The following is a 26,442-nucleotide window of genomic DNA, read 5'->3' as shown; positions in this document are numbered from 1 at the left end:
GAGCTCCCCGCGCCTCTCATTGCATTTGTTGAGCCTCGCACGCTCCTGGGGAGGCAGGGAGCAGCGGGAGGCTGTTTGCTAGGTGAGGCCACGTGGAGGTTTTTTTTTTTTTGTGTGTGTGTGTAATAAACGGATAAACAGCACCAACGCCCTCGTACTCCCTTTTTTTGTGCTCGCAGAGCGGCGTGAAGTTGGATTCGGTGCGCTGCGGTAAGGGAAACAAAGTAGGCTCGAAGCCGGTGCAGTGCAGGAAGCTTCGGGAGGAGATTTGTTTGTGGCGAGGGCTCGCTCTGAGCTGAGCGGCTGAAACTTGGTTGGGATGGGGCTGAGCTGGGGGGGTGATAGCTGCCCGAACCGGGCACTGCTATCAGCACCAGGTGCTGAGGGTTCGTCAGCCGAACCAGCCCACGGCCCCAGGGAGTGAGTGAGAGGGGGAGAGCCCCCCAGCCTGGCCTGGGAATTTGGGCACCTCCTTGTCCCAGGAGCCAAACCAGCCCCAGAGCCTTGCCCCTGTGGCCGCCCTGCATGGCACTGCACCCAGGGGAGGGCTGGAGAGGGGGAGCCCCGTGCCGGGGGGCTGCACGGCTCCCAGGCTGGCCGTGGGTGGGCTGAGCGGCGCCGTGCTTGGTGTGGGGTCCCGGGAGGTGCTGGGACGGCCCTGCTGCTCTTGCCCCTGAAGCAGGCAGGACCTCTCCTCCCGCTGTTGTTGCTTTCTCTCTCCTTCGGTGGTTTCTGTCCTCGAAGCAGTGACCTGGATCGCTGGGAGGAAGGAGCACCCAGTGTTATGTAAATGGCCGAGGGCGAGCGCTTTGGGAAGGGAGACGGCTGGCACAGCACGGCCCGGCCCGCCTGGGTGCTGGCTGGGGGAAACTGGAGCCAGTTCCCATCCAGCCCGGGTTGGCGTGGCGGGAGTCGTGGGGCGGGCTGCTGGCAGCCCCGCAGCTGGCACGGGGTGAGCTCCCTGCCCTCCTGCTCCTCCCCGGGCTTCAGGGCAGCCTGGATGCACGGCCCTGAACCAGGAGCGATTTTCTTGCTGCCCTGATGCAGGGGGAGAGCATGGGGCTGGGAGGGGTGAAGGGCTGCAGCAGGAGCCCGGGGTCCTGTGGGGTGTCCCCGCCAGCCACAATCAGGGCTTGACCTCGTTCCCCTGAGCGTGGCTGTGCTGCCTGCTTGCACCCAGCTTTTTGCTTTGGGCCTAAGAGCAGTAGTTTACCCGGTGAAATGTGTCTTGGGTCCCGGGGCACTGAGCTCCCCGGGTAGCTCGGAGGGCCGGGGTTTGTCCCTGTGCCGGAGGGGAAGGGTGCCAGGCAGGTTCAGCCGGTCCCAGTGGCTGTGCAGGGAGGACTTTGGCTCAACCTCCCCTGCTCCATCGCGTGGGTGCTGCCACCGGCAGAGGGGAGGGAGAGACGTGGCAGAGCCCCGTTTGCTGTCCTCGGGGAGGGCACGGCGTGGCCAGTCCCCTGGGCAGGAGGGCAGGGAGATGAGCAGAGCAGCAGCACTCATCCATCCATGCGCCCCCCCCCAGGAGGCTTCCTCCGCAGGTTCTTCCCTCTCCTTCTAACAGGAGGATGAGCCCAGTCCCGCCAGGACTAAATATAGTCAAAGTATTCGTTCTTCGGCGCAGATACAAAAGCTGTCGCGACGGAGCCGGGAGGTAAATGGCCTCTGGGGGCTGACTGTGCTCTTCCCCTCCGCAGGTCCCAGGCTGCCGTGCCAGCCCGCACCGGGGCTCGGCTGCGCGCGGGGCTCCCCAGCGTGGCTGCAGCGCTGTCGCCAAGAGGAATGCCGAAGCGAGGGGGCTAATGAGCACCAGAGAGGGAGGATCTATGACTTCCAGATGGCAACGAGCCTGTAATCCCTTTGGGAAGAATTAGGGACTCATCGGTGTGGCAGAGCCTGGCGAGGGGAGCAAAGCGGAGCCCAGCGCAGCTTCAGCTCAGAGGCTCGCAGCATCCCGATGTCGACCCCACTGGGTGCCCTGCCCCAAGCCACCTCGCTGGGTCTCGTGGCGTCATCCCGTTGCTGCCGGGAGCTGGTCCCTCAGCACTGAACTTTCTCATCTTAGCTGATTGCATGTTCTCCGACCGAACCCCGTCTGGGTCCTGCTCCTCCCAACGCAGAAAGGGACCTCAGCCGCTAACAGAGACACTTCTTCCTTCATTTTTTTATGTCCCGTGGGATTTTAAAGCATCTTTCTTGCTGGATTTCACCGTCTCTCCGAGCATGTTTTGAGGATTTACAGGCTTACTCTCATGGCTTTATAAACCTCCGGGATCCGAGGGCTTCTTCCTTGTGCGCCGCTGCCGCTCCCACCTGTCCGCCATGGGGCGAGAGCAGGAGCTGATCCAGGCCGTGAAGAACGGGGACGTACCCGGCGTGCAGAAGCTGGTGGCCAAGATCAAAGCGTCCAAGAGCAGTGAGTACCTGGGTGCGGAGCTGCTGCTTCCCCTCGCTCCCGCCGGGCATCACCGCGTGGCCCGGGCTGTGCATGGGGCTGGTTCAGCATCTGCGCTGGGGTGTGAGCGCTGACTTTGAACCTGGTGGCTGAGTTCCTCCACACTTAGAGGCGGGAGCACAAAGGCAGCCCGGGCTGGTGGAGGACTGAGCTGTAAACCTCCCGGCAGGGCTCAGGTTCCCTTCGGGCTCAGCGCCAGGGACCCCAAAGTGTGGGCACCGAGCGGGGAAGGGCGAGGGGAAATCACAGCGGGGCGGGCGGCGAAGCTGCTCGGGGGGTGCGGTACAAAGGGTCTTGAGCCATCGCCGCCCGCTCCTGGCCGTATTTATCTTGTGAAAAATTATCATCCGAGCCGGTCGACTGGAACCAATTGTCAAGCCTTGAATTTCAGTCTGGTAATGTTTAACCCTTCAGCAGTGCTGTTTTCTTTCATGTGTGCTCGGAAAGGTCAGCCGCGAGCGGGCTCAGAGCAAATGCTGGGCTCAACCCATGCTGAGCGTTTGGTGAGCCGGGGGCCTGCTCCTGCTGGGGCTGTGGGGGTCCTGGAGGGACTTTGGGGTCCCTCCCAAAAACTTCCAGAGAAAATGGGGGTTTAAAAAGGCGGAGGAGCAGATTATGCTTGGTGCTGCAGACCTTGCAGAGAGCTGAGCTCCCGGGTAGGGGCTCCGGTCACTTCTTGTGCCCTGCAGAGAGAAGGAAGCTGGAAAAAGTAAATAAAAGGGCGCTTGTCGGCGGTGCGTGACCAGGGCAAGGCTGCACAGCTCCTGTGTGGGCTGCAGGAGCTGTGCTGGGCGAGAAGAGGCCAGAGAAACCCCTTCCCTGTGCTCACAGCCTGCGGGGTGGCTTCAGCTGGGAAGTTGGGACAGGAAAAACGCATCTGGGCCCAGCTCCCTGCTGCAAGGTGCTTGGGGAAACTCCATGAAGGGCCCTCCTGGTCGTGGCCCTTGTCGGGGTCACGCATTGTGGGAGGGTCTCGGGGGGGCTGCAGGAAACTGGGGGGGAGGAGAAATATTTTGGAGAGGGAGAGGGGAAAATCAGGTAGGAGAAGAAGCTTGCAGCCTTAATCGGGGTGGTTCAGGGCAGAGAGGCCAGTGCTGGGAGCCCTGAGTTAGGCTGGGGATTATAAACGTGAGGTGGGGATAAAATCCCCTGCGTCGGCTCCTGGAGGGATTTGACTGGGGCCAAAAGTTGGCAAATCCCAGCACTGGGCTGCCTCCTCCTGCCCCCGGAGCCAGCCCCGAGCCTGCTTGGGGCACCGAGGGTGCTGGGTGCCCCATATCTGGGTGACAGGACCGGGTGCCTTCACCTCCACGTGCTGCTCAGGGTCCCTGGGGGTCACAGGCCGTGTGGGGCAGGGACAAACACAGGTGGATTTCCTCATGCAGGAGGCTTGAGGGATGCCCCGAGGCACTAAATAAAGAACATCAGCCCCGAGCTGGTGTCCCAGGGCAGGCAGCACGATGCAGGCAGCTTGGGGCACCCCCAGCTCTCCTCCCCTGCGTGCCGGGGGCAGTTCACACTTGTTTCCTCCGATAGCTCTCGCTCTCAGCCCCTGTCTGTGTTTTCTCTGGCATCCTTCCCCCCCCTCCAGCCACGGGGCACCCACGTGAACGCCTGCCTTGAACTCCCCCGCTGCAGCGGCGTCTGCAGGTCCCTCGCTCTGCTTATTTTCATTTTACTCCTTTATAAGGAGGGGGAGCCAAAAGCCCAGACCCTGGCAAGGCCACCTCGCGGCCCCACCGCTCCCTCTCCCTCCTCCCTCCCGCGCCGTGCGAGCAGAGCGTTTGCTGCTCATTAAAGCTCCTTTTCCATATGACAGGCCGAGATGCCGATGTATTTTTTTTATTTTTTTTTTTAAATCCCTCTAAGAGTCCTTCTGCTGTCTCGGTGGATTGGGAGCTCCGTCACTGTGATTAGCCCTGCGGGACTTCCTGTGCCTAAAAAAGTCACCGCACGTAAGCAAGAAGCGAGCGCCAGTCCCGGCAGCGGGGATTTCAGGGCCGCGGCGTTGAACGTGCACCCTGAGCAAGCCCTCGGCCCCACAAGTGGGTCACAGCACCTGGCATTATGCAGGGGGACACAAAATTTGGGTTGGGAGGAGCAGGAGCAGCCTGCGGGAAGGGGACATGGGGACACCGCCGTGGCCGCTCCTACAGCCGGAGAGGAGAGCGGGCTGCTCCCGCTGCCCCGGCCGCTCTTTGTTGAGGTTCCCCTGAGCAGCAAAGAAACGGCTCCTCTTTTTAATTTCCTCCCCTCTCCCCTCCCCTCCGCGTCTGGAGTTTAATTGAAATTGTTAAACGACCCGTCACGGCTTTGGCCTTTCTCCCTGGCGATCAATCCCGGCCCTGCCTGGCCCCGCTCGCTAACAATGCCCCGGCCTGGCCGCGTGGGGCACGGGGGCTCGAGCCGGGGCCGCAGGAATCCCTGCCACGGGGTGACGGCTCCTGGGGCCGGACGGCTGCCACGGTGCGTGGGGAGCTTTGCGTGTCCCTGTCCCAGCTGGTGGCGGCGGCAGGGTGAAGGGGCAGGCAGTGGGGTGGACGCCGGGGGGTTTTATCCGAGGTGTGATCCTTACCGCCCCGCCGATAGCCCGGGACTGGAGGTGCTGGGGAAGGGAGCAGGAGCTGGGCTCGCTGTTTGCCTTCCTTCAGGGAGTGGTGGAGCTTTTTGTTTAAATGCGCGTGAAGTGCAAAGAAAGGGCGACAGCTGAGCAAACGCGCGCCGAGCTCAAGGACGGGGAGCGCAGCCCTGCTGAGCCTTCGCCCCCTGTCAGCAGCCACCCCGGGCTTTGGGGGCTCCCAGACCTCGAGAACGTGGGTGCCTGGGGTTCAGATCCACCTGGGCCGGGGCCTAACGAGATGTTAAACACCAGGAAAGCTTCTGGAGGGGGGAGCCTTGGCTCTGCCCTGCTGCCTGGCTCCGCTCACTGCCGCGTCCCGGCGGTGCAGGGCACAGCAAGGGCTTGTGCCAGCTCTCGGCTGCTGCCACCCGTCCAGCTGGGCAGGGGAGGGACGGTGCCTGGGACACTGCAGCGGGCAGATGTGGGCTAATTCGCTCCCTGCCTCCCCCTTAACTTTCCTCCTAAGCCCCGGTAGCTCTATCAGCCTAAGCCCCGAAGCGTGAGCTTTAATCTCTCTCCTCCTATTTGTTACCCTCTGCCACCGGCGCTCTGTGTCCCCGTTCTCGGCAGAATCACCTGCCCTCCCTCCGAGCCCTGCAGGATTTTTTCCTTGTCTCGGTGGCAGCAGGACCCATGGGTGTGCAGGGGAAAAGGTCGCTGCTCTCCTCGATCCAGGAGTTCCTTCGTGATGGCACTGGATGCGCCGTTGTGTCAGCAGCCCATCCCGCATCGTGGTGTCCTTCAAGGGGGCCCGTCCCACCCTTCCCACCTGCGGGGAGGTTTGGGTGGCGTGGGGAAGAGCCAGGACCTGCAGCGGGCTCGTTCTCAGTTCAGGCTTTTGCCACCCTGCTGCTGGTGGCACAGGGACTGCCGGGCACCGTGCCTGCTCTGCTCCTGCCCTGGGTGCTGCAGCTTTCGGGCTCCGGCCGTGCCACCGAGCCAGCACGCTGCCCTCACCGTGTCCCTCGAAGCCTGGATTTCAACCAGGACATCCCAAACATCCCCGGCGAGGTCCTTTCTTCCTCCCCATGCCTGCTGGAGGTCTGTTGGGCTGGCCGGGCTGCACCGCTGCGTGCGGGCTTGGAAAGGCCACGGGCATGCCCGGGGCTGCCACGAGCGGGGCCGAGAAACTTTGCCACAGCAGGCGAAGCTCCAAGAGCCACCGGCAGAGCCCGGCCAGTGGTGGCCCTGTGCCGGGGAGCCCCCCACCCCGCAGCCTGCCGAAACGTGCTTTCAACCAGCCCGCGGTAGGTGGGAGGGGGAAAAGGAGGCTTCAAAGGCTCCTGCCAGCGCGGCGCGGCCGCCTTCCTGCCGCGGGGATGGCGGCGAGGCTGCAGCTGCATGGTACCGAGGGGGGAGCCTCAAATCCTTTCCTCCTCCCACGGCTCCTGGCCTCTCCGGGGGGGTCTCTTGCAGCAGTCGTGTGCCAGCCTGCAGTTTGCTTGGTGCTTTGTTTTGTTTTGTTTTGTTTTGTTTTTTTCCTTGTTCCCCCCAGCACACGCTGTCATGAATCCCGCCTGTCCCAGCTCGGGGAGGGGTTTGCCCCCTTTTCTTCTTTTTTTTTGGGGGGAAGGACAAGTCCCACACAGGCAGCGGCAGCGAGAGGAGTGAGGCCACGATGGCTTTTCAAAGTTTTAAAGCCGGCCTCTGCCGCTTGTTGTCTTTGGACGGGGGCCACAGGCGGCCCTGCCGGGGCCTGGCTGCCACCGCTGCACCCGGAGCGAGCGTCGCCGAGCGGGGAGATAAGCCCCGAGCAAACAGCGCCACGAAGGCAGACGGAGTGGCTGGTGGGAAGGGGTCACCCAGCCTGTGGGGCACAGCTTTGATGGCCTCTGTACCCCATCACCCCATCCCGGGTCTGTGTTTCTGCCCCCATCCTTTTAAAAGCCCTTTGGCAGGGCAGACTTCAGCTCCGTGCTGCAGCCTGTGCCACCTGCGGCTGCTTTTTTCCCTCTCTGGGTGAAATAGTGGGGAGATAAAAAGGGGGATAACAGCGGGGAGTTGCGTAAGGGATGTGCAGGGGAGCTGCTCTGGGGTGTTGCTGCCTTCCCCAGGGGTTGGCCAGCAGCTCCTGTGTGTCCCAGGGACGTGCCCGTCTCTCCTGGGGAGCGGAGCCGTGCACGGGGCCGTGCTGGCTGCGTTTGGGCCGGCAGCAATCCCCAACACAGCACGCGGGAGGCTGAGGTTTGGGGCGGGAGAGGGATTTCCGTCACTCGGGCATCTCCCGGTGACTCAGCCCTGACCACAGGGCTCTGCCCTCCCCCTGTGGGAGCTGCGTGATCCCTCTCAGCTGCCTGGCCCAGAAACGTGGCACGATTTGGGTGCCGACAGCTCCGAGGCAGGCGGGCAGGGAATCCCAGAGCAGCGTGGGACAGCGCCTGCCCTGCTGCCGGAGGCTGTAACGGGGACAGCGCTCCCCAGGGCTGCTCCCAGGCGGGGGAGGAGGAGAGGCAGCAAGGGCACCGCTGGCACTCGTGTCCCGACCTCCTTCCGTGTGCCTGGGACGTGCTGGGGGGGCACGGGGCTGACGGCAGGCAGCAGGGAGCTGCCAGAAGGTGTCAGGAAGGCTTCCCGAGTAGCGGTAACTGAGCTGGGGGTGCTGTGGTGTCCCCCCCAGGGCCAGGGTCTCCTGCTGGAGCTGACGGTGTGCTCTGCGAGCACCTCTGCCGTGCGCCCTGCCACGTGCTTGGAAGCAGCCCCACACGTGCCCGTGCTCCCTGGCTTGCCGCCACCCAGGAGGGAAACTGCTTCTAGATGGAAACCTCGCCGTGCTCCTCCTCCTCCTCCTCCTCGTGCCTACTGGGGCTGAAAATCTCGGCTGTGACCTAGAAAAGCCACCCGGAGCGTCTCCAGCACCCCGGGCATTGGCCCTCTTTGGAGCGGGGACAAGGCCGTCCCCGAGGACTGCGACCAAGTCAGCAGCACGCCTCGTGCTGCCTCTCCACCGCACGGCCCAGGGCGGGGAGACCATTTCCCCAGGCCGAGGAGCGAATTACCCAATTCCAGCACCTCTCCAGGAGGATGGTTTGCAGCTGAGCTGGCTGGGAGCGCCCGGCAGCATCCCGGAGAAGGCCGGGAAGAGTTAAAGAGGCGCTCGGTGCCGTGCGTGTGTGTGTGCATGCACGCGCCCTGCTTTGTTTTGAAAAGCGCCTCGGCTGGCCTGGCCCCGCGCCAGTCCCGGGGCCGCCGCTGGCAAAACGCAGCTTCGGCGAAGAAGTATGAAAGGGCAGAAACTAAATAACAATAAACCACCTTTTCTGGCTCCTGCGGCAGGCAGGGGGTGGGGAGCCGAGGGGCGGGAGCCTCGAGCTTGCTGCTTTTCCCCCAAATTGTGCCACGGATTCCCCCCCAAAATCACCCCCTGGCTGGAGAGGCGAGGAGCTGCCTGAACCTTGGGCCTCACCGAGGTGTCCCGGTGAGTCACGGACCTGTCTGGAGATGCCCGACCTGCTTGGAGACGGCTCCGCCGGAGCGCTCTTTACCCTCCTGGGGAAGGGCAGGACGCCCTCGCCCATCCCTCGCTCCCGTCGGACGCCCGGGGCCGCGGCAGCCAGGGCGCGGGGTTTGGGAGCGAGGGCACCTCGAGCTGTTTGCGACCCGGGGAGAGCGGCTGGGGCGGCGAATCGCCGCCTTCGATGGCGAGATAAGGGCAGCGGGGCCGAGCCGCGTGCGCGGCAGGTATGCGGCTCCTGCAGCAGCGCAGGCTTGGCGCAACACGTTCCGGCTGCGCTTCCGCAAAGCCCTGCCAGCGCCGCTGCCGCTCCCCCGGGAGGCCCCAGCCAAATGTGTGCAGGGAGCGCGCGGGGGCCCCCAGCGCCGCCACCCAGCCCCTGCCCCTGCCCCTGCCCCTGCCTCTGCTCGCTGGGATGGGCCGAGCTGGGGGTGGCTGCGCCGTGGGGTGCGAAAGGGCTCCAGGGTTTCCTAGCGCTGCCCATTGGCTGCAGGCGCTGCTGGTGCTGGTTGTGTAGCAGCCCTGGCCTTCCCGTCTCGCACAGGGACTCGAGCAGAGCAGTTGTGTGCAGTAGGGAGGATGGCTTGGGGTGCTCGAGGTCTCCGACCTTGGCCCCTTGGAGCAGCGGGCTCAGGGTCTCCGTGGCTCCTGTCCTCGCTCCGTCCTTCCCTCCCCTCCTCCAGCAGCCCAGCTCCGGTCTTGATCTCGTCTCTTTGCAAGGACGGGTGCAGATCAGGGGTTTTGGGGCTTGAGCTGAGTTGAGTACAAACACCCCTCGGGAGAGCACAGACTGGGAAACCCCTGGAGCTTTCCCCTCATCTTCGGAGGCTTCTCTGCCACCCCTGGCATGGGGCACGCCGTGCAGCAGCAAGGCGACGTGAGCGCCGCTCACCTTGGCAGCTTCCAAAAGGGGCCAGAGTCCTCCCTGGTGGCTAATCATTGCCTACGGGGGGACGCGGTGCCCTGCGGGCCTGGCCGGCAGTGCAGGGCAGCGGGGATTGCTCCAGGCTCCAGCCCAGCTCGCTCTGGTCACCCTGAAACACCCCCGGCTGGGTTTTGTTGGGGCTGGTGTGGTGGGAAGGGCTGCCCCCGTCTTCCTCGAAGGAGCTCCCGGTTATCCCGAGAGGTTAAAAAGAAGGGAGATGCTCCTTGCAGGGGAAGAGGCAGCGGGGCACGGGGCAGCCCGGGAAGGCCTGGCAGCCAGCAGGGATTTGAGCTGGCCCTGGCCCTTTCCTCGTTAGGAAAGCCACGTCCCAGAGCGGGGCTGAGTTGTGGCCACGTGAGGAGGTGCCGTGAGACAGCTCCTGCTCGCAGCCTGCCTTTGTGGCGCAGGCACGTTGGGTTTTGCCTCAACCCCATAGCAGCTCCTTGCCCCTCACGTGTGGGGCCCCCAAACTTGTGTTCCCCGGGGCTGGCAGAGCTCCCTGCCTCGGAGCGGCTGTCCCGCAGCACGTGCCGGGCTGGAGCCGCTTCACCTGGAGCCTGGAGTGGGTGGGGGTCTCCTCTGCCTCCCCGCCGAGTCGTGGCTCTGCTGCACCCCGCTGCACCCCGCTGCACCCCGCTCCCAACGCCTGTGGGGCCAAATTCATGCTGGAGACGACCCCAAACGTTTTCCCGGCTGGGGTGCGCGTAGGGTGAGGGATGCAGGAGCTGGTGCGAGGGGGTGCCTTTTGCCCTTTTGCTATGAAAGTGAGCCGCCGCGACCCTTTTTCCCCCTTCGCACCCCCCTCTTTCTCCTCGCCACCCCCTCCGGCGGGCGCTGCGAGGCGGCAGGCGGGGTTTTCTGTGCTCGGCTCCCAAGTCCTGCCTTTGCCTTTGCCTTCGCCGCCAACTCGGGCTTGCCGGGGCCGTTCCCGACACGCACCCGGCGCGCTGGAAAGGCGTAAACAGATCGGGTTCCCGGCAGGGGTCCAGGGACCGGGCAGGCCTTGGCTTGTGGCCCACCACCGCTCGGTCACGTTGGGGTGCTGGAAGCGCCGAGGGAGGGTGCTGGGACCACGGGGACGGGCCCTGACCCCGCTGTAAATCAGCCCGGCCGCGTTGTGTGGTATGCGGGGCGGGGGGACAGGGCTGCTCCGTCCCGCCCTTGTCCCCAGCTGGTCCCCGAGCAGCTGCTGCCCGGCTCCGGCACGGCTGTGGGGCCACGAGCCCAGGCTGGGCCATGCGAGGAACCCCGAGCAGCTGGGCTGCAGGGAGGGCAGGGACGCGGTGCCTGGAATAACTCAGCAGCCACCGAGGCGCATGGAGGGACGGGCACAGAGCCCCCGCCGTGTCCCCGCTCCGCCATGGGGACAGGGGGACGCCTCGCCCACGATGTAGGGCATCGCTGGCTGCTGCAGGTGTTTGCTGGGGGAATTTGCTTCCACCTGGGGACACGCAGCGAGGTGTGGGGCGCTCCTGTCCCCTGCGGGGGATCGGGGAACCTTTTACTGCCGCAGCCAGGTGACAACGTCCCTACGGCCAGGGACAGGCAGCAGAGCAGAGCTGGGTCCTTCTCTCAGGCTCACCCCAGGCTGGATGAAGCTTGGCCCGCACCAGGTGGGACGGATCCTTCCTCGCCCCTTCCTGCGGGCAGTTTCCTCTTGCTTTGGGCAGGGAATGAGGGCAGCGAGGAGACGTCAGTGCCCGCTGTGCCCGAGCTGTTCCCAACTCGCTTTTTCCTTTACCCGAGCTGGGGTTTGGAGAGGAATCCCTGCCGGCCCTGCGGCACGTGCCCTGCCATCCCCTGCCCCTGTTCGCTGAGATCCCGCTGCTCTTTCCCAACGCAGGTGCCACCGGAGGCTGCAGCACCTCTGCACCTGCAGGAGCCGGGGCTGCACAGCGTCCCCAGGGCCAGCGGGAGCAGGATGGAGGCTGGGTTTCGGCTCCGTCTGGAGGGAAGGAAAGAAAAGCTTTGCTGGAGCCGCTCAGCTCTGGGCTGGGACTCGGATCAAGCTCTGTGCGTTTGCTTGAAGGTGTCCCTGGGAAGCCAAGAGCTGCTTCAGTGGTCTTGGCCCCTCAGAGAGGGAATCCTTGTCTGGCACGGAGGGGAAACATCCCCAGACGGGGTCCTGCTGCCTTCCCCATCCCCTGCAGGGCCGGGGCCGCGCACATCCCGGGGGAGCCGCCGGCGCGTTCCTGAGCGGGGCTGGCTGGCAGCAGCGCCGGCTCGCGGGGTCAGAGTTGAGGAAAGGCATCCGCGAGGTATTTTTAAACACTTGTGACTTCAAACCCTGTCCGCACAGCCACCAGCAGCGCTTGGAGGTTAGTGCTCGGCTGCGGCCGGCCACTTGCCCGGGGCTCCTGGCACAGGGGGTGCCTCGGAGGGGGCAGATTCGGATCCCGGCCGCTGCAGCACGGGGCCTGGGCCCTGGGAAGGGGCGATGGTGCTCAAACCGTGGACCTTTGGGGTGACCTCGAGCGAGTGGCTTCACCTCCCGGTGCCTCTCCTCCCATCCTGTGTGTGCCTTGCCTAGATTAGAAAGCATCCAGGGTGGGGACAGCGGCTCCGGCTGCCCCGGCAGCGCTGCTCCAGGCACACAGCCACTTCCCCCGGGGCCAAAGGGTGAGGAAGTCACAGGATTTCCAGCCACCGCATCGCTGCCTGCTTCGAGGACCGGCTCCACCGGCCGGAGCGGATCCCAAATGCCGGCTGCCACGTGCAGGGGACAGAGCAGCCCCTGTGGGTGCCGAGCTGGGGCAGACGGGGACAGAGCAGAGCGCCTTAGGGCGGCACCAGCCTGGTCCCCCTGCCTCAGCCGTGCCCTGCCGTCCCCGGGAGTTACACAACGTGCTGCAGCCTTCCGAGCTGGAGCCTCGCTTCAATCCCTTGAGCTCACGGGGTTTTTTTGCCGGCTGCTCTTGGCTGCTCTCATTTTTATCTGGGGCTCGTCGTTGGAACGGTAAAATGAGTGGTTAGGTGCTCCTCTGGAGCGTCAGAACCCTCCAGGTGTAGGTGGGTTGCTGCGTCCCTGCCCGCCCTCCCTAATTAACTATTGCTCAGCGAATCCGGGCCGACTGACCTGCCCTAATCCTCCCGTGCGAGGCGAGCCCTTCAGCTGCCTGCTCCTGCTGCTCGCCTCGCACGTCCGCCACCAAGCCCGGCCCGTGGTGGCTGCAGCCCCGAGGGGGCACCCGGAGGCACCCCAGGAGGAGGATCCCCCCCTCAGGGCTGCCTCACGCCGCTGCCGAGGTTGTTTCCCTCACCTGGGGCTCCCTTTGTGCTCCCATTCATCGCCTGGTCCCCCCACATCCTGCTTCCCCCCTTTCTTCCTCCCATTGAACGTCTGCTCGGCGGAGTGTTTCTCCCCAGATGCTCAAGTTCGCTATTTTCCCAAGCTGAGTCTGCACCAGTTTGTTCCCTGCTGCCTTCCTAACCTCTCCGAGGCCCTTTGTATGATGCCGACCTGCCCAGCATCCCCCCGGGTTTCATTAACGTGCCCTTTACTCGACATCCATGAAATCGCTGCGGGTGCCGCTGCGGCCCCTTTGCCTGGGCACTCGCAGGGACCGGCGGCCCCTTCCCCAGCTCCTGGCAGGGAGCTCACGCTGGACCAGCTGAACAGGAGCCAAAACGCGTTGGTAACGCCCGAGCAGGTCCTCTGCTGCCATCTGCACCCCGCAGCCCCCGAGGTGTCCCCAGTGTCCCCTCGGCACAGGTGGGGCTCGGCGCTGTCCTTTCCGGGGCGGCCGCGGGAGCCGCACTTGGCCGCTGGCCCCCTCGGCTATCGCCCCATCTCTTCCCGCTCCGGGAGGTGTCCTGTCCTTTCGGAAGGATGGGGGAAATGGAAAAGGCTCCACCTCTTCCCTCGGCAAATACAGCTCCTCTGAGTTCACATCCTGCAGAGCCCAACGGCCAGGTCCCAGCAGGGACGGTGACTTCACCTCCCGGTAACGCGTTTCCCCGGCCAGCTGGGAAAGGAGCCTCCGTATCTCTGAAGGAGCCGCCTGGCTTCCCCCACCCAAAGCCTTTCCCAGCTGTTTCCATCCTGACAGGGGCCGGGGGATGCAGAGAAAGATTTCAGCTCCGTGGGGAAGGGGAGCTCCTGTTCAGCCACGGTGCCTCGAGGCTCGGCCACGAGGCTGGGGGAGCCCCGGGGCTCGGGGGAAGGAGTCGCGCAGGTGCAAACCCCGAGGTAGCACGGGGAGGTGGAGCGAGCACCCTTCTGAGATCCTTCTGAGATCTTTCTGGGGGCCCCAAACCTGGAGCAGGGGCACGTCTTTTGCTTTTGCAAGGAAAGAGGTGACTCCTGAGACGTATTTCCAAAGGGCTCTTGTGGCATCGCCTCCCCTCCTCGGGGCTGGCCCCCTCCATCCCCACCGAGACTGCGAAACCTCAGGGCAGGGAGGCGAGAGCTGCTCCTTCCCCAGCTGCACGGATGGGGACAGGGCTTCCGACGTGGCTTTTCCTTTCATTGTTCTGAGCGAGTTTGCTTTGAACGAGCTGTGTGTTTTTTCCTGCTTTGCTTAGAGGGGGAAATGGCAGGGGGGAAATCGGGGGTCTGGCTGGGGGTCCCTGCGGATGGCTGGGGCCGTGCTGCAGGTGAGGGATGCCCGGAGGCTGCGCTGCCTGGGGATGCTGCCCCCGCTGTTTCCGACCTCTTTCAAATACTTCATTGTTGGATTTTCCCTGCGAAAAGCCAAAGAAGGAAGAAGTCTCCGGCTGACTCCAGGGTCCTGCTGCCGTGCCCTTGGACTCGTCAGTGGGTGTGGGTTCCCCAGACCAGCCCACAGAGGAAGGCAGAAACTTTGGGCCTCTGAAACTCCTCCGTTGGCTGCTCAGAAATGGGTTTGTGGCTCCTTCAGTGCAGCCTTTGCATGAGGGGACCCAGTGGGGTGCTTCCAGCGAGACGTGGGGCTACCAAACCCAGGAGTGGGGCTCGTTTGTGCCGGGCACTGTGCAGCCTCTGTGGCACCAACACACGCAGGGCCCTGGCCAGGTTTGGTGCAGCCTGCGCCCGGCTTTGGAAGGTTTCTCAATGGGTAAAGACACCAATTATCCCCGAGGAGCTGCCAAGACACTGGGGCAGGGAGTGATGAGGGGTTTCCAGCCACCCAGCTCTCTCCCATCGCCATGGGATGGGATCTGCCTCCCCGCTCGCAGCCTCCCTGCCCCTGCCAGTTACCCCAGTGGCTTTGCCCCAGTCGGACGCACCCCACGGGCGCCTGGCTTGGCAGAGGAGCTGCTGTCAGCGTTGGCCGAGAGCCTGTTTGCAGGGGTGCTGCGAAGCCTCAAAGCCCAGCACGAGCCATTTGTGGGCAGGAAGGCGCTCGTGGCATTCGTGTGCTCGGCCGGGTGTCGCAGGTGGCACCACCCTGGCCCCCGCCGCCACCCTCTCATCTCGGGGAAGATCGGGGGCCCCTTCCCAGCGACCTTGCCACCTTTTGGGGTGCGGGCTGGTGGCTGTGGCAGGCAGCCAGGGTCGGGAGCCTCTGCTCTCAGCCAGGCTCGCTGGGCAGCTTCAGTTGTGTCTCTTCGTGTCGCTGTGGCCGAGCTCCTTCCCTATCAAAGCGGGCGAGTCTCTCCCCAACCAGTTGGGGAACAGCGCTGCAAACAGCAGGGAGGAGCCGGGTGTGGGTGGCCGCGGCGGACGTGCCTGTGGACGGAGGGGTGGCAGGAAGGGGAAGGTTCCCGCGGAGGAGGGATGGATGTCACCTCTTCACGTCTCATTTTCTTGGCAGACACCAAAGTCTGCCCTGAGCCCCTGGTCCAAACCTGCTGCAGGCCAGGGCAGGGCTGCTCCGGGCCATCGAGGCCGGGCAGAGCAGGTCGGGTGAAGCTGCCACCTCCTGCCACCTCCGCCTCCAGCCCCGCGAGGTGGCTGGCTCCCTGCAGGAGGCGGCTGGCGAGCTCCTCCAGCTGGTTTATGGCCACAGTGGGGACAGTCCCCTGGTGGATTTTATTTTCCTGAGAGCAGATGTGCTCCTACTCGGTGCGTCCAGAGCTCACAGCTCTGCTCCCACCTCCCGGGGCAGCAGGCACGTGTCCCTGCGGTGCCCAGACAGGGCACGACGCACGGTGCATCAGGTGCATGATGCTCGGGGTTGGGTGTTCGGGGCTGCTCGTGGCTGGTGGTACAGGGATGCTGGTGGTGCAGGGGTCTCCACCATGCAAGGACAGCAGCCACGCAGTGAGGGAGCCCTGCTGTGGCACACAGGGCACACAAATTCATGGGGGGGTCCCAGCAGGGGGAAGGCAAGCCTCCTTTCTTGCACCTCCCCAGGCCAGGAGGCCCCAAGGGACGCGTGGCAGGTGCCTGGGGCGTTTGGGTATTTCCCTCCCCAGCGTGACGTGGCCAGCGGCACCGTGTCCATCTGCAGCGCAGCGCTGGAGGGGAGAGAGGGCGTCCTCGCGGGGACGAGGTCCCCGGTGAAGGGCGCGGGTGAGTCACGGTGCCCGGCGTGCTGGCACAGGGGGTGCCGGCGGGGCTGGGCGAGGGCACGCCTGGCTCCACGCAGCCGGCACAGCCGGCGCCGGGCGAGCGCCCCAGGGGGGGTAAATACGGGTTTGTGCCGGGCCGGCTGCCAGCGGTGTGCTGAGGCACCCGCCCTGGCCCGCTGCCCCCCCTGGGGTGCCCCCGCGCCCCACGAGGAGCTGAGCACAGCCCCGCATCGCCGTGGCAGGGAGCAGCCCAGCCCCGCGGGGAAACTGAGGCACGGGGGCAGCGTGCTCCTTCCCCCGGGGGGCTGATGGCTCTGGGGAGCTGCTTCCCCGCACGGCACGGGGCCGTGCCGCCCCAGCCACCCCCCTCAAGCAGGTGCAGGGCAGCTCCATCCCTCCCAGCCAGCGATGCGGGACTGGAAACCTGCTGTGAGCAAGCGCCCGACACGCCAAGAAGCCGGCCGGGGTGGAGCGATCGGCCGCGAGGGTCGTGGCACCGCATCGCAGCGGAGCCTCCGCCACGGCCGGCGTCCCGAGGAGCACGTGGGCCCGCATTTGTAAGCAATTTGCTGGAGCTCTCCGGAGGTGTTTCCTGCCTGCCGCTTTGGCAGCGAGTCGCCGCACAGAAGCTCGCTGCCTTCCCTCGAGGCCTCGCTCAGCCCCGGCCGGCGCTGCCGAGCCTCGTCCTGCCCGGGCAGGAGCAGGCGAGCGCCAGGGGCACGGATTGGGGCCGGCGGGACCCCCAGGAGGGGCACGGGGCTGAGCACAGAGGACGTGCGTGTCCAGAGTTAACCCTTGGGGTGTGCAAAGCCCTGCTCTTCCCTGGAAATGTCCCCATCGGGGTTTCTTGCCTTTCGGTGTCAGATCCACCTTTTTTCTGGTCTTGACTCAGGGTTAATCCTTCTGGGAGGGGTGCGTGGTCCCTGCGTGGTTCCTCCGGGCTCTCCGGCCCCGGTGCAAACCCAAAGGAGGTGCCAAAGCATTCGGGAAGGATCTGACCGCCTGCCCCATGTCAGTGCCGTGGCTCAGCCTCACAGGGTGCTGGGTGCCTGCTCCTTCCCCTGCCTGCACTTTATCTTTCATCCTGGCTTCAAACCCTGCAGATCTCCAAGCAGTGATTTACCCAGATACAAAATGGGGGTGAATTCCTCCCCTTCCCCACCAAGAGGCTTTATGGCATTTCCATTCCAGAAGAGCCCCAGAGGCGGAGGCTGCTCCAGCTCCTCTCTTTGTCCCTTCTGCCTGCCCCATGTCCCGGCACAGCTCTGCCGAGGATGGACCATGCAGGTCCGCTGGGGTGGGGAACTAATTTGAGGAATGTTGCTTGTTGAAAGGAGCAAAACCAGGAATTTGGCCGTGCAGATGCTGGCTGCTGCCTCCCCCAGGGCTGCAGGGACACCCGCTGCGTCCCAGCCCTGCTCACCGGACCCCTCTGGCCAACCCCAGCCCCTCACAGGAGATTTTGGGGACAGCTCTCCCCATTCAGATGGCAGGCACTGCTCAACTCCAGGACCAGCTCCTGGGGGTGTTTCTGCCTCTTTGGGCTGTGCTTGTGCTCGGTGGGCGTCTCCATCCATCCCTTCTCGTCCCGCATTGCCCACCTGGCTCGGCTCTGCTGCTCCTGGCCGAAGGCACAGTGAGGATCCCTCTTCCTCCTCCCCAGAGCCCCTGCTGCTGGTGCTGAGAGCAATTCCCTCCCAGACTTCATTTCCTGGTGCACAGAGCATCCTTTGGGACTGCGGATTTATAAGCCCTAATTAAAAGACAGGGGTGCAGGAGGCCCAGCATGAGAGCCCTCCTTTCAGCTCCAAAACTGCTTGTGTTATGCTGTGCCAAAAAGGTCGCAGCTCTCTGCAGCATCGGGAACTCCTTCATGGCATGAAAACCAGAAAGCATCCCTGACCGGCCTCGTCCTGCGGCCGAGCAGGAAACACCAGCTCTGTGGGCATTTCCGTGCTGCCGGGCAGCCAGGGAAGCTGGTCCGGGACTCGCTCTGAGTGATTAAAGCTGCTGTCGGTAACTCCGAGTAGAGGAACCCTTCATTTAGTCTTCAGTTTGATCTCTGTTGTGTCCTCTGGAAATCCCCCAGCAGCTCCTCAGCTCTTCCTGCTCCCCGTTTCCAGCTTCTGTCGGAGATTTTCGGATGGGGAAGACGAGGACTTTTCGCAGAGCAGCCAGCAGCCTCCCTGGCTCTGCCGGGTGCCCGCAGTGCGATCCTGGCTCAGAAAACGCCTCTGTAAAACACACACCACGGGGTTCGGCGTTTATTGTCCCTCTGTGACTCAGATGAGAAGTGGCCGGCTGCTTTACAAGTGAAATGTTATTTTTTCCTAAGTGTCAGGCCCGCGGCCCTGGCTGGCCGGGGAAGCAGCCCCTCCGCGTGCGCCACCGCGGCCAAGGGAAGCGGCTTTTCCTTGATGCCGACCCCAGATCCTCGGGTTTGGGGTGAAAAGGGGCTGGAAGGAAAAAGGCAGAGCACTGTCCCCGGGAGCAGCCTCCTTCAGGGAGCCTTCGCACTTCTGCTTGGCACGGAGCTGCCCGCCCCGGCGCTGGTGAAGAGCTAATTACGGTGATCCCATCCCGATCTGCTCTGCTGTGGCAAGAGTCACGAGCCCTTCACCAGCAGCCACTCAAAGCCCATTTGGAGTTAATTAGGCTGTTTACAAAACATTTGAAATTGCAGTAATGAACGTGCACCATTACTCGGTTTCCTTTTAATTATACATTTGCATGATGAAGGAGCCTGCCCCCTCTTCAGCTCTGCTTTCCGGCAGAGGGGCTGCGCGGGGGAGCTTCGGGTGAGATGGGCGGAGAGGCTGGGAGAGGAGAGAGAGGAGGAGGAAAAGGAGAAAGAGGAGGAGGAGAGGAGGCTGGGAGAGGAGAGAGAAAAGGAGAAGAAGGAGGAGGAGGAGGAGGAGAAGGAGAGGGCTGCAGCACCCGCCCCGCAGGCCTGCCCTGCTGCAGGGGAGGTGGCTCCTTCCCCAGGACCCTGCCACATTTCAGCAGGGCTTGAGTGGCTGCTTCAGCCCAGGCTTTGAGCCCAGCTCCCAGACTTTGTTTTTCCATAGGAAACAACACAAACCTTGCAAAGCATTTAATCCTCCCCGGCTCGGCAGCGATGGGGCTGCCTGGAAAAGCAGAGGAGGAGCGGCCGCATTTCTTGCCCCCTGCATACCTTTCCCTTTCTTTCCCTTTTTACTTAGCACATGAATTCCAGAGATGTTAATCCGCTCTCAACCCCTCGGTTGAGAATAAAACGTCCTCTCTGTGTGGGAGGAAGGAATTCATTCGAATTAATTGCGGGAAGGAGCGGGGAGACGGGGGGCGCGCGCGCCAGGCTGTGACGAGGGTGGGGTGAGCGTCCCCCGCCGCTCGGTGGCCCCGCAGCGGAGGGGAGGGACGGGCAGGAGCTGGGGATGTCCAAGGTGGCACAATCCTCACATTCATGGCCGGAGGCTTCAGCCTCTGCCCGCGCCGTAAAAATGCCAGCCATGTGGTCTGTGGGCCTGGCCTCGGCGGCTGTGGCAGGCGAGGACAGCGAGTGGGGGGCGAAACGGCTCCGCTCAGCACTTCTGGGGTGCCACTGCGTATAAAAGGAGGGAAGCGACGTCCCCCCGCGCAGGCTGGCAGGAGCTGCGGGGCCCCGACCCATCCCGGGGCCGTGGGGGCGCGCAGAGATGGGGCAGGAAGGACAGAGGGGGGAAGAGATGTGAGCTGGAGCGGGCTCAGCCCGTCGAGAGGGTCCGTGGAGGTGAAAGCAGAGCAGGAGAGAGGAGCCGTGGCGGGGATGGGGCAGGCGCTGTTCTGCGCGCTGGGAGGTCAGTGTGGCCGCGGGACGTGCTTCGTGCAGGGCACCGAGGTTCCCGTTCAGCCCTGTGGGGCTGCCGGATCGTCCTCTCGCCCTGACCTTGGCCTCTTTTCTCCGCAGAGCTCCTGGGATCTGCCAAGCGCCTGAACGTGAACTACCAGGATGCGGACGGGTGAGTGCTCCCCGCTGGGGGCTGGGCGCCTCCCGCAGCAGCGCCTGCACGGGGCAGGGGACGGGTTTGCTCGGGGCAGCTCTCCTTAACATCCAGTTGGTTCTGCCTGGGTCTCGTAAAGCTTTTGGGGTTAACTGCTGAGCCTGGAAAACACAGCAGCATCCCGAGGCAGTGCCACTTCACGAAGCCAGGGCAAGCCCGACAAGAGGCAGAGCCAAAGCCTGCGTGGATCTGAGCTAAGGGCTGCGCTCAGCCCACCCTGCACGGGTGCTTTAACAACAAAATTCTTCATAAAGCGCTTCTGCATCCCCCTCTGTAGGGCTGGGGGTAAAAAAGGGTGTAAAATGTGCTCAGCCAGTGCCCTGCGTGCTGAGTGCTGGGTAACGCAGAGCGGAGCAGCCGTCCGTCCAGCCACAGCGCATGCACGTGCTTGTGTCTGTGTTTAATATCCCAAGAGCAAAATCCCTTCATTCGGGGGGTTAGAGAAAGAAAAGATGAGGTTGCTAAGTGACCACAGCATATTTGTGTAGCTCATCACTTCCAAAATCCAGGCACTTAATAAGCTTGGTACTGAGAGTTAAGGAAACCACAAAGGCCCATAAAATAAATAAGCGCATTATTCTTATTGAATTAACTCTGACCCATGAGTTATTAGCACTGGTTTATGTATTATTGTTGTACCTAATTTCTACATGTTTTCTTTTCGAGGACTCTGTAGGAGGAGGTGTCAGCTGATGAGTCCTAGCAGGCCAACAGGGGGTTGAAAATGTGCAGGATGGCTGTCTTAAAATAATACTATGCAGATGGAGCTTAATAGACACAAAAATGTAATAATAGAAGCGATGATCTGATTCTGATAAGGCACAGGGCTCGCGTTCGGGCGGCTCCGGGAGGGCTGCTGGTGTGAGAAGGGTCTGTTCCCCTCCGCAGGGCCACATGTGGTGTTTGGGTTATAAAAAGCACTGGTGGCTGTGCTGGGCTTCCCTGGGGGGCGGGGAGGCAAGTCCCGTGCACATGGGGCCACACCACACACCCCTCGGGAAAGCCCTGCTGCTGGCGGTGCCCTCGTCCTTCAGAGGGGGTGGGCGTCCTTATTTTGGGGTGCAGGTTTTTGGCGTGGGCTCGGTGGTGCGGTGGCTGTGTTTGGAAGAGGGAGCAGGCCTCCCTGCTGCGGTCAGCCCTTCGGTTAGCCCAGAGACCCCGCAGGGACGCGAGGATGCCCTGGGGTGGCAGGGCAGGAGGGGCGCCGTGCTGGTCAGGCCGTGCTGGCGGTGCAGGGCTGGGAGGCTGCCGAGCCCTTCGGAGCCTCCGCGGTGGTGCGAGAGCCCTGTGCTGAGCCTTGCCCTTCACGTGACAGCACCGGGGGAGCACGCTGGGCAGCCGGGCCCCTTTCACAGCCCCGAGACACAGACCTCATTCATTCCCAGCTGCCTCCCCCGCTGCGCCGTGGGCTCCCGGCATCCCTGCTGGCACGGGCAGAGGGACGGCGCCGGGACAGCCGAGGGCACGGAGAGCACAGAGGGCTTTATCTCCTCTTTGCTCTGGGGAATCCCATGGGAGCTGTGTCTGGAGCAGGGTCAGGAGGGACGTAGCCGTGAGCCACCCCGCTGCGTGTCCCCACGCAGAGCAGGGGCTGCAGGGACAAGTGCTGAGCCCTGCCTTGTGCCCGTAGGTTCTCGGCGCTGCACCACGCGGCCCTGGGCGGCAGCCTGGACCTCATCTCGCTGCTGCTGGAGGCACAGGCCACCGTGGACATCAAGGACAGCAACGGTAAGGGGTGACCCCCTGCTGCACCCTGCGTCTCCGGCAGCCGGCTCAGCCCTCCGAGCGATCCCGGGGGCCTGAGCCCTGCCCTGCCCTGCTGAGCCCTCTTTGCCCGCAGGGATGCGCCCCTTGCACTACGCGGCCTGGCAGGGGCGCGTGGAGCCGGTGCGGGTGCTGCTGCGAGCTGCTGCCTCTGTCAACATGGCCTCGCTGGACGGGCAGATCCCGCTGCACCTCTCGGCGCAGTACGGCCACTACGAGGTGGTAAGTGAGAGGCGGTGCCACCCCGACGGGGTCTCTCCCCCGGTCGGTGATGATGGAGAGGGCAGGGGCACGGGGTGGTGCTGAGCCCCCCATAACCACGTTGCTCCCCCGCAGTCGGAGATGCTGCTGCAGCACCAGTCCAACCCCTGCCTCATCAACAAAGCAAAGAAAACCCCCCTGGACCTGGCCTGCGAGTTTGGGCGGTTGAAGGTGAGCACCTTCCCTCTGCCACGAACCCCAAAGCCTGGCAGCAGCACCCACCTCCCCCCACGGCTGGGCAAGGCCGGATCCTGAACCCACGAGCTTTGGGTTTTGCTCCCAGCCTCGCAGCGGGGCAGCAGCAGGCTGGCAGCAAACCTGGGCATCCTGATTCCAGTTCCCTGCAACTTCTCCCCCCCCAGCCCCAGCTTTGCTCCCGTTTAAGCACAGACAGGCTGAGCTCCCTAATCCCCAGCAGCCCGGAGCGCCCGGCTCCACTCAGCTGCTCAGGATCCCGGCGTGGCTTGTGGGGATGGGGCCCCCCTGTGCCCCAGGAGACCCCCACCATGGGGCTGGGCTGGCGTTCAGCCAGCCAGACTGTCTCATGCCCCCACCGGGGAGGGGAGCAGGGGCATATTTCCATTCCTGGAGTATCTATAATATCTGCAGCTATAAACAGGGCAGTAAAAATAACTCCTCTGTGCCTTTGAGCTGCCCTGCGATGCTGAGAGTCGCTCAGGGCTTTGAGAGACTGAAGTTTTTTAGGGCTTGGTCTGAAAAGCCTGATTATGGGAAGACTATTTCTGGCTGTGCTGACCTTCTCCAGCCCCTCACAACAGCGTGGCCCCTGCCAAGCTCTGTCTGGGCCCCGCCAAGCCCTGGGGCTGTGGGATGGACGGGAACAGTGGGTGGGATAGGGAGCACAGAGCTGTCCCTGGCAGCAGCAAGCTTGAGTCCCTTGCTGGGATGTTGTGACGGGGACACCTACACCTCTGCTCACCCCTGTGCCCTGTGCAGGTGGCCCAGCTGCTGCTGAACAGCCATCTGTGCGTGGCCCTGCTGGAGGGGCAGTCCAAGGACTCGACCGACCCCAACTACACCACCCCGCTGCACCTAGCAGCCAAGAATGGGCACAAGGAGATCATCAGGTAACCCCCGCCAGCCCCTGGCACTGCCCGATGCCAAAAAACCATCACGACTTCCATCCTACATCCACCTAAACCCACATCCCTCCTACAGGCTTGGGTGCCTCATCCCCAAAGCCTCAGCGGTGCAGAGGGCTGTCCCCTTCCCATTGCAAAGCAGCCGATCCCCTGACCCCTATACCCGTGGCCCCCCGTTCACGCCTTTCCCTCCTCGATTCCAGGCAGCTGCTGAAGGCAGGGATTGAGATCAACAAGCAGACGAAGACGGGCACAGCCCTGCACGAAGCCGCGCTCTATGGCAAAACAGAGGTTGTGCGATTGCTGCTGGAGGTGAGCACCAGGGGACAAAGCTCTCGGGCCTGGCCTTCGCCTCCCTCCCATCCCCTCGGTCCCTCCATCTCCAGTGGGGTGGCTGCTGCTGCTGCAGGCTGTGGCACTAACCGTGTCCCCTCCTGGGCAGGGTGGCGTTGACGTGAACATCAGGAACACCTACAACCAGACGGCACTGGACATCGTCAACCAGTTCACCACCTCGCACGCCAGCAAGGACATCAAGCAGCTGCTGAGAGGTGAGATGGGGCCTGTTTGTGGCCCCTCCCTGCCTGGAACAGAGGGGGACTTCTCCCTAACACGACCTGCCCCGTGCTCCCAGCTCCTCCTAACAGCCTTTAGCTGCAAGTGTCAGGATCTCAGTCCCATCGTGCTCCCACTCTCTGTGCCAGCGATCCCCAGAGATCGAGTCCTTCCTGCAGTGTTAATGTTCTCTTCTTCCCTCTCCTTTCTCTTCATTTTCTCCTCCCGCCTTTCTCAAACCTCTCTCTTGCCCCGCTGTGCTCTGGTTCCTTTTTTCTTCCCTCCATCCCTTGTCTTCAGAGGCATCAGGAATCCTGAAGGTCCGAGCTTTGAAGGATTTTTGGAACCTCCACGATCCCACTGCTCTCAATGTCCGGGCAGGAGATGTCATCACGGTGAGGCTGCTCCCCACTCCCTGTCCCCTGTCCGGCCGCTGCCTGGTACCAGCCCTGTCCTCCTCATCCCCACGCAGGTCCTGGAGCAGCATCCCGACGGGCGGTGGAAGGGGCACATCCACGACACTCAGAAGGGCACCGATCGCGTTGGGTACTTCCCCCCCTCCATTGCCGAAGTCATCAGCAAACGAACAGGTCGGTGGCCCTCCTGGGTGCGTTGTCCCCGCTGTGAAACCACCTCTCCCTGCCCAGCCCTTCCCACAGGACAGGTCCCTGTCGCCCCAGCTAGCTAGGGGGCGGGGAAATGAAGGATTCTGGTGGGTGCAGGGGGTTGTGTGACCGGTGGGGTGGAAGTTTTGGGGTTTGAGACTCAGATACCGCCCCCCCCCCCCTTGCCGCCTCCTGCACGAGCTCTGACCACGCGTGTTTTGTCTTTGAATGCAGGCATGATCCTCCCCCGCATGGCACCCACGCACCAGCGCCAGGGCCCCCCCGGGGCCCTCACGGCACCCCCCGGCGGGCTGCAGCACCTCCCCGACGAGTGTCCGCAGCAGGCAGCCCCAAGCATCCCAGCACCCTATGGCCACCTCACCCTAACCCGGACGGCCCCGGGCCCTGACAGCTCAGGTCAGGGGTGGGGCTGGGGAGGGAGAGGGGCCGGGGACCTTCCCCTGTCCCCAGCCCTGCCTGCGCAGGGGACGTGGGGGAATGCTCTCCTTCCACCTCCCGGCAGGAAAGCAGCCAGACAAGAGGGAGCAGCCACAGGGCAAGGGAGTTCAGGGGAGCCCATAGAGCAGCCCCTTCCCTCCTGGAATCTGTGGCCGTGTCCCCGGTTCCCACTTCCCCTTCGTGTGTCCCTTGCCAGCTGAGGTCACCCTGTCTGTGCTGTGTGTGCCGGGAGGGACTGATGCATGCTCTGTGGCTGGAAGGATCTCGTGGGAGGCTGGTTTTTACTGGTGTCACTGCTGGCACACGGGTCCCTGCCGGGGACTTTTGTGCCCTGTGTCAACACCAGTCCCGGGGCACTGCTGATGAGCTCCCCGTCTGTCCTGAGCAGCAGGAGACAGGAACAGCGTGGGCAGCGAGGGCAGCATCGGCAGCATCCGCAGCGCCGGCAGCGGCCAGAGCACCGAGGGCACCAACGGGCAGAGCACCAGCATCCTCATCGAGAATGCCAGGGTAGGTGCCAGCCCCTGCTGCCCCCACGTTGCTCCCCCAGCTCCACCCGATGTGCTGGCAATGGGGCCCAGCACAATCCTGTAACCCCCGGCACCTCCCGGCAAGGAGGGGGCCGCAGGAGCCGAGCACCCCCCACCAAGCCCGCATTTGCTGCTGGGACTCAGGGGGGAAACGTTCCTGGGGCTGGAGTCTCCTGGCTGCTCCAGCAGCACAGCTCTGCCCCCTGGGAGTGGTTGGTACCGTGTCACATCTTCACCTCGTCCTGTGTCACCTGAGAGGATAAAAGGGCCACATCCTGCCCAGATCTCTCGCTAGGGGCCAGCTTTGCTGGGCCATGCAGTGAGGCTGTGCTGAGCTCCCAGGGGTGCAAGGCAGACCCGGGGACAGGGCCCTGTCCAGAGGGATTTCCTTCCCCTCCTCACTCTTCCTCTCCCCAGCCACTGCCCTCCACTGGCGACGACCTCCAGCAACACCTTTTGGGATCGGAGCCACGCAACGGGCAGCTGACTTCCACAGCAGGTGAGGGATATCCCAGCACCATGGGGCCTTGGGGACAGCTGTCCCCCAGCCCTGGGGGCTGCTCGGTGCCCAGGTCCCCCTGTGACACCTTCTTCTCTCCTGTCCTCTCTGCCAGGGCCCCCAGGCCACCAGACCCCTGGCAACTGTCCCCCTGGAGACAGGGTCTTCTCCCACCAGTTCTTGCGGCCTGAGCAGCTCCTGGAGGGGAAGGTAACTGGGCCAGCGGCGTGCAGGGTGGGAGGGCAATGTCTGGGGGCCTCCGACCAGCTCTTTCTGCGCTGGGCACATGGGACTGGGTCTTGGGGACGCTGGGGCCAAGTGAGTCTTGCCCCAGAAGGTCCTGTTGTCATGCCCCAAGCAGTCAGGTCCTTCCAGGCCCTGCAGCCGCGGTCACGGGCTGCTCTTTGCCTCGTCCTCTCCCCAGGACGCAGAAGCCATTTACAACTGGCTGAGGGAGTTCCAGCTCGAGTCGTACACTGCCAACTTCCTCAACGCCGGCTACGATGTCCCCACCATCAGCCGCATGACCCCCGAGGTAAGGCAGGGCCTTCCCTGCACCCCCTGAGCTGCCGGCGGTGGGTGCCCACTGCTCCACGCTCCCCGTGCCGCTGCTGACTGCGGCCCCGCTCTGCTTGCATTAGGATCTGACAGCCATCGGCGTGACCAAACCGGGCCACAGGAAGAAGATCTCCACTGAGATCGGGCAGCTCAGCATCGCCGAGTGGCTGCCCAACTACATCCCGGTGAGTCCCTGGCAC

The 26,442-nt window shown here is 63.8% G+C and overlaps 1 protein-coding gene across 5 annotated transcripts in view; it reads left to right on the top strand.

The window, feature by feature from the left end:
• CASKIN2 (CASK interacting protein 2) overlaps window positions 1-26,442 on the top strand; it is a 31,344-nt gene that overhangs the window by 495 nt on the left and 4,407 nt on the right. For 2 of the 5 annotated variants that reach the window (XM_032199766.1, XM_032199767.1), the window contains exons 2-17: window positions 1,698-2,416; window positions 19,815-19,866; window positions 21,539-21,636; window positions 21,749-21,894; window positions 22,009-22,104; window positions 22,891-23,021; window positions 23,240-23,348; window positions 23,479-23,587; window positions 23,892-23,986; window positions 24,064-24,181; window positions 24,431-24,613; window positions 25,044-25,165; window positions 25,603-25,684; window positions 25,800-25,894; window positions 26,109-26,219; window positions 26,326-26,427. In XM_032199766.1, the coding sequence (XP_032055657.1) occupies window positions 2,323-2,416; window positions 19,815-19,866; window positions 21,539-21,636; window positions 21,749-21,894; window positions 22,009-22,104; window positions 22,891-23,021; window positions 23,240-23,348; window positions 23,479-23,587; window positions 23,892-23,986; window positions 24,064-24,181; window positions 24,431-24,613; window positions 25,044-25,165; window positions 25,603-25,684; window positions 25,800-25,894; window positions 26,109-26,219; window positions 26,326-26,427 (1,743 nt within the window). In that variant the 5' untranslated portion in view covers window positions 1,698-2,322. Of the gene's footprint in view, window positions 1-1,697; window positions 2,417-19,492; window positions 19,705-19,814; window positions 19,867-21,538; window positions 21,637-21,748; window positions 21,895-22,008; window positions 22,105-22,890; window positions 23,022-23,239; window positions 23,349-23,478; window positions 23,588-23,891; window positions 23,987-24,063; window positions 24,182-24,430; window positions 24,614-25,043; window positions 25,166-25,602; window positions 25,685-25,799; window positions 25,895-26,108; window positions 26,220-26,325; window positions 26,428-26,442 lie in introns of those variants that run through there. The other 3 variants (XM_032199768.1, XM_032199769.1, XM_032199770.1) reach the window with 3 other exon arrangements.

Source organism: Aythya fuligula, chromosome 18 (assembly GCF_009819795.1).
Source record: "Aythya fuligula isolate bAytFul2 chromosome 18, bAytFul2.pri, whole genome shotgun sequence".
NCBI classification, from domain to species: Eukaryota; Metazoa; Chordata; class Aves; order Anseriformes; family Anatidae; genus Aythya; species Aythya fuligula.
This window is presented reverse-complemented; position numbering and strand designations above follow the sequence as displayed.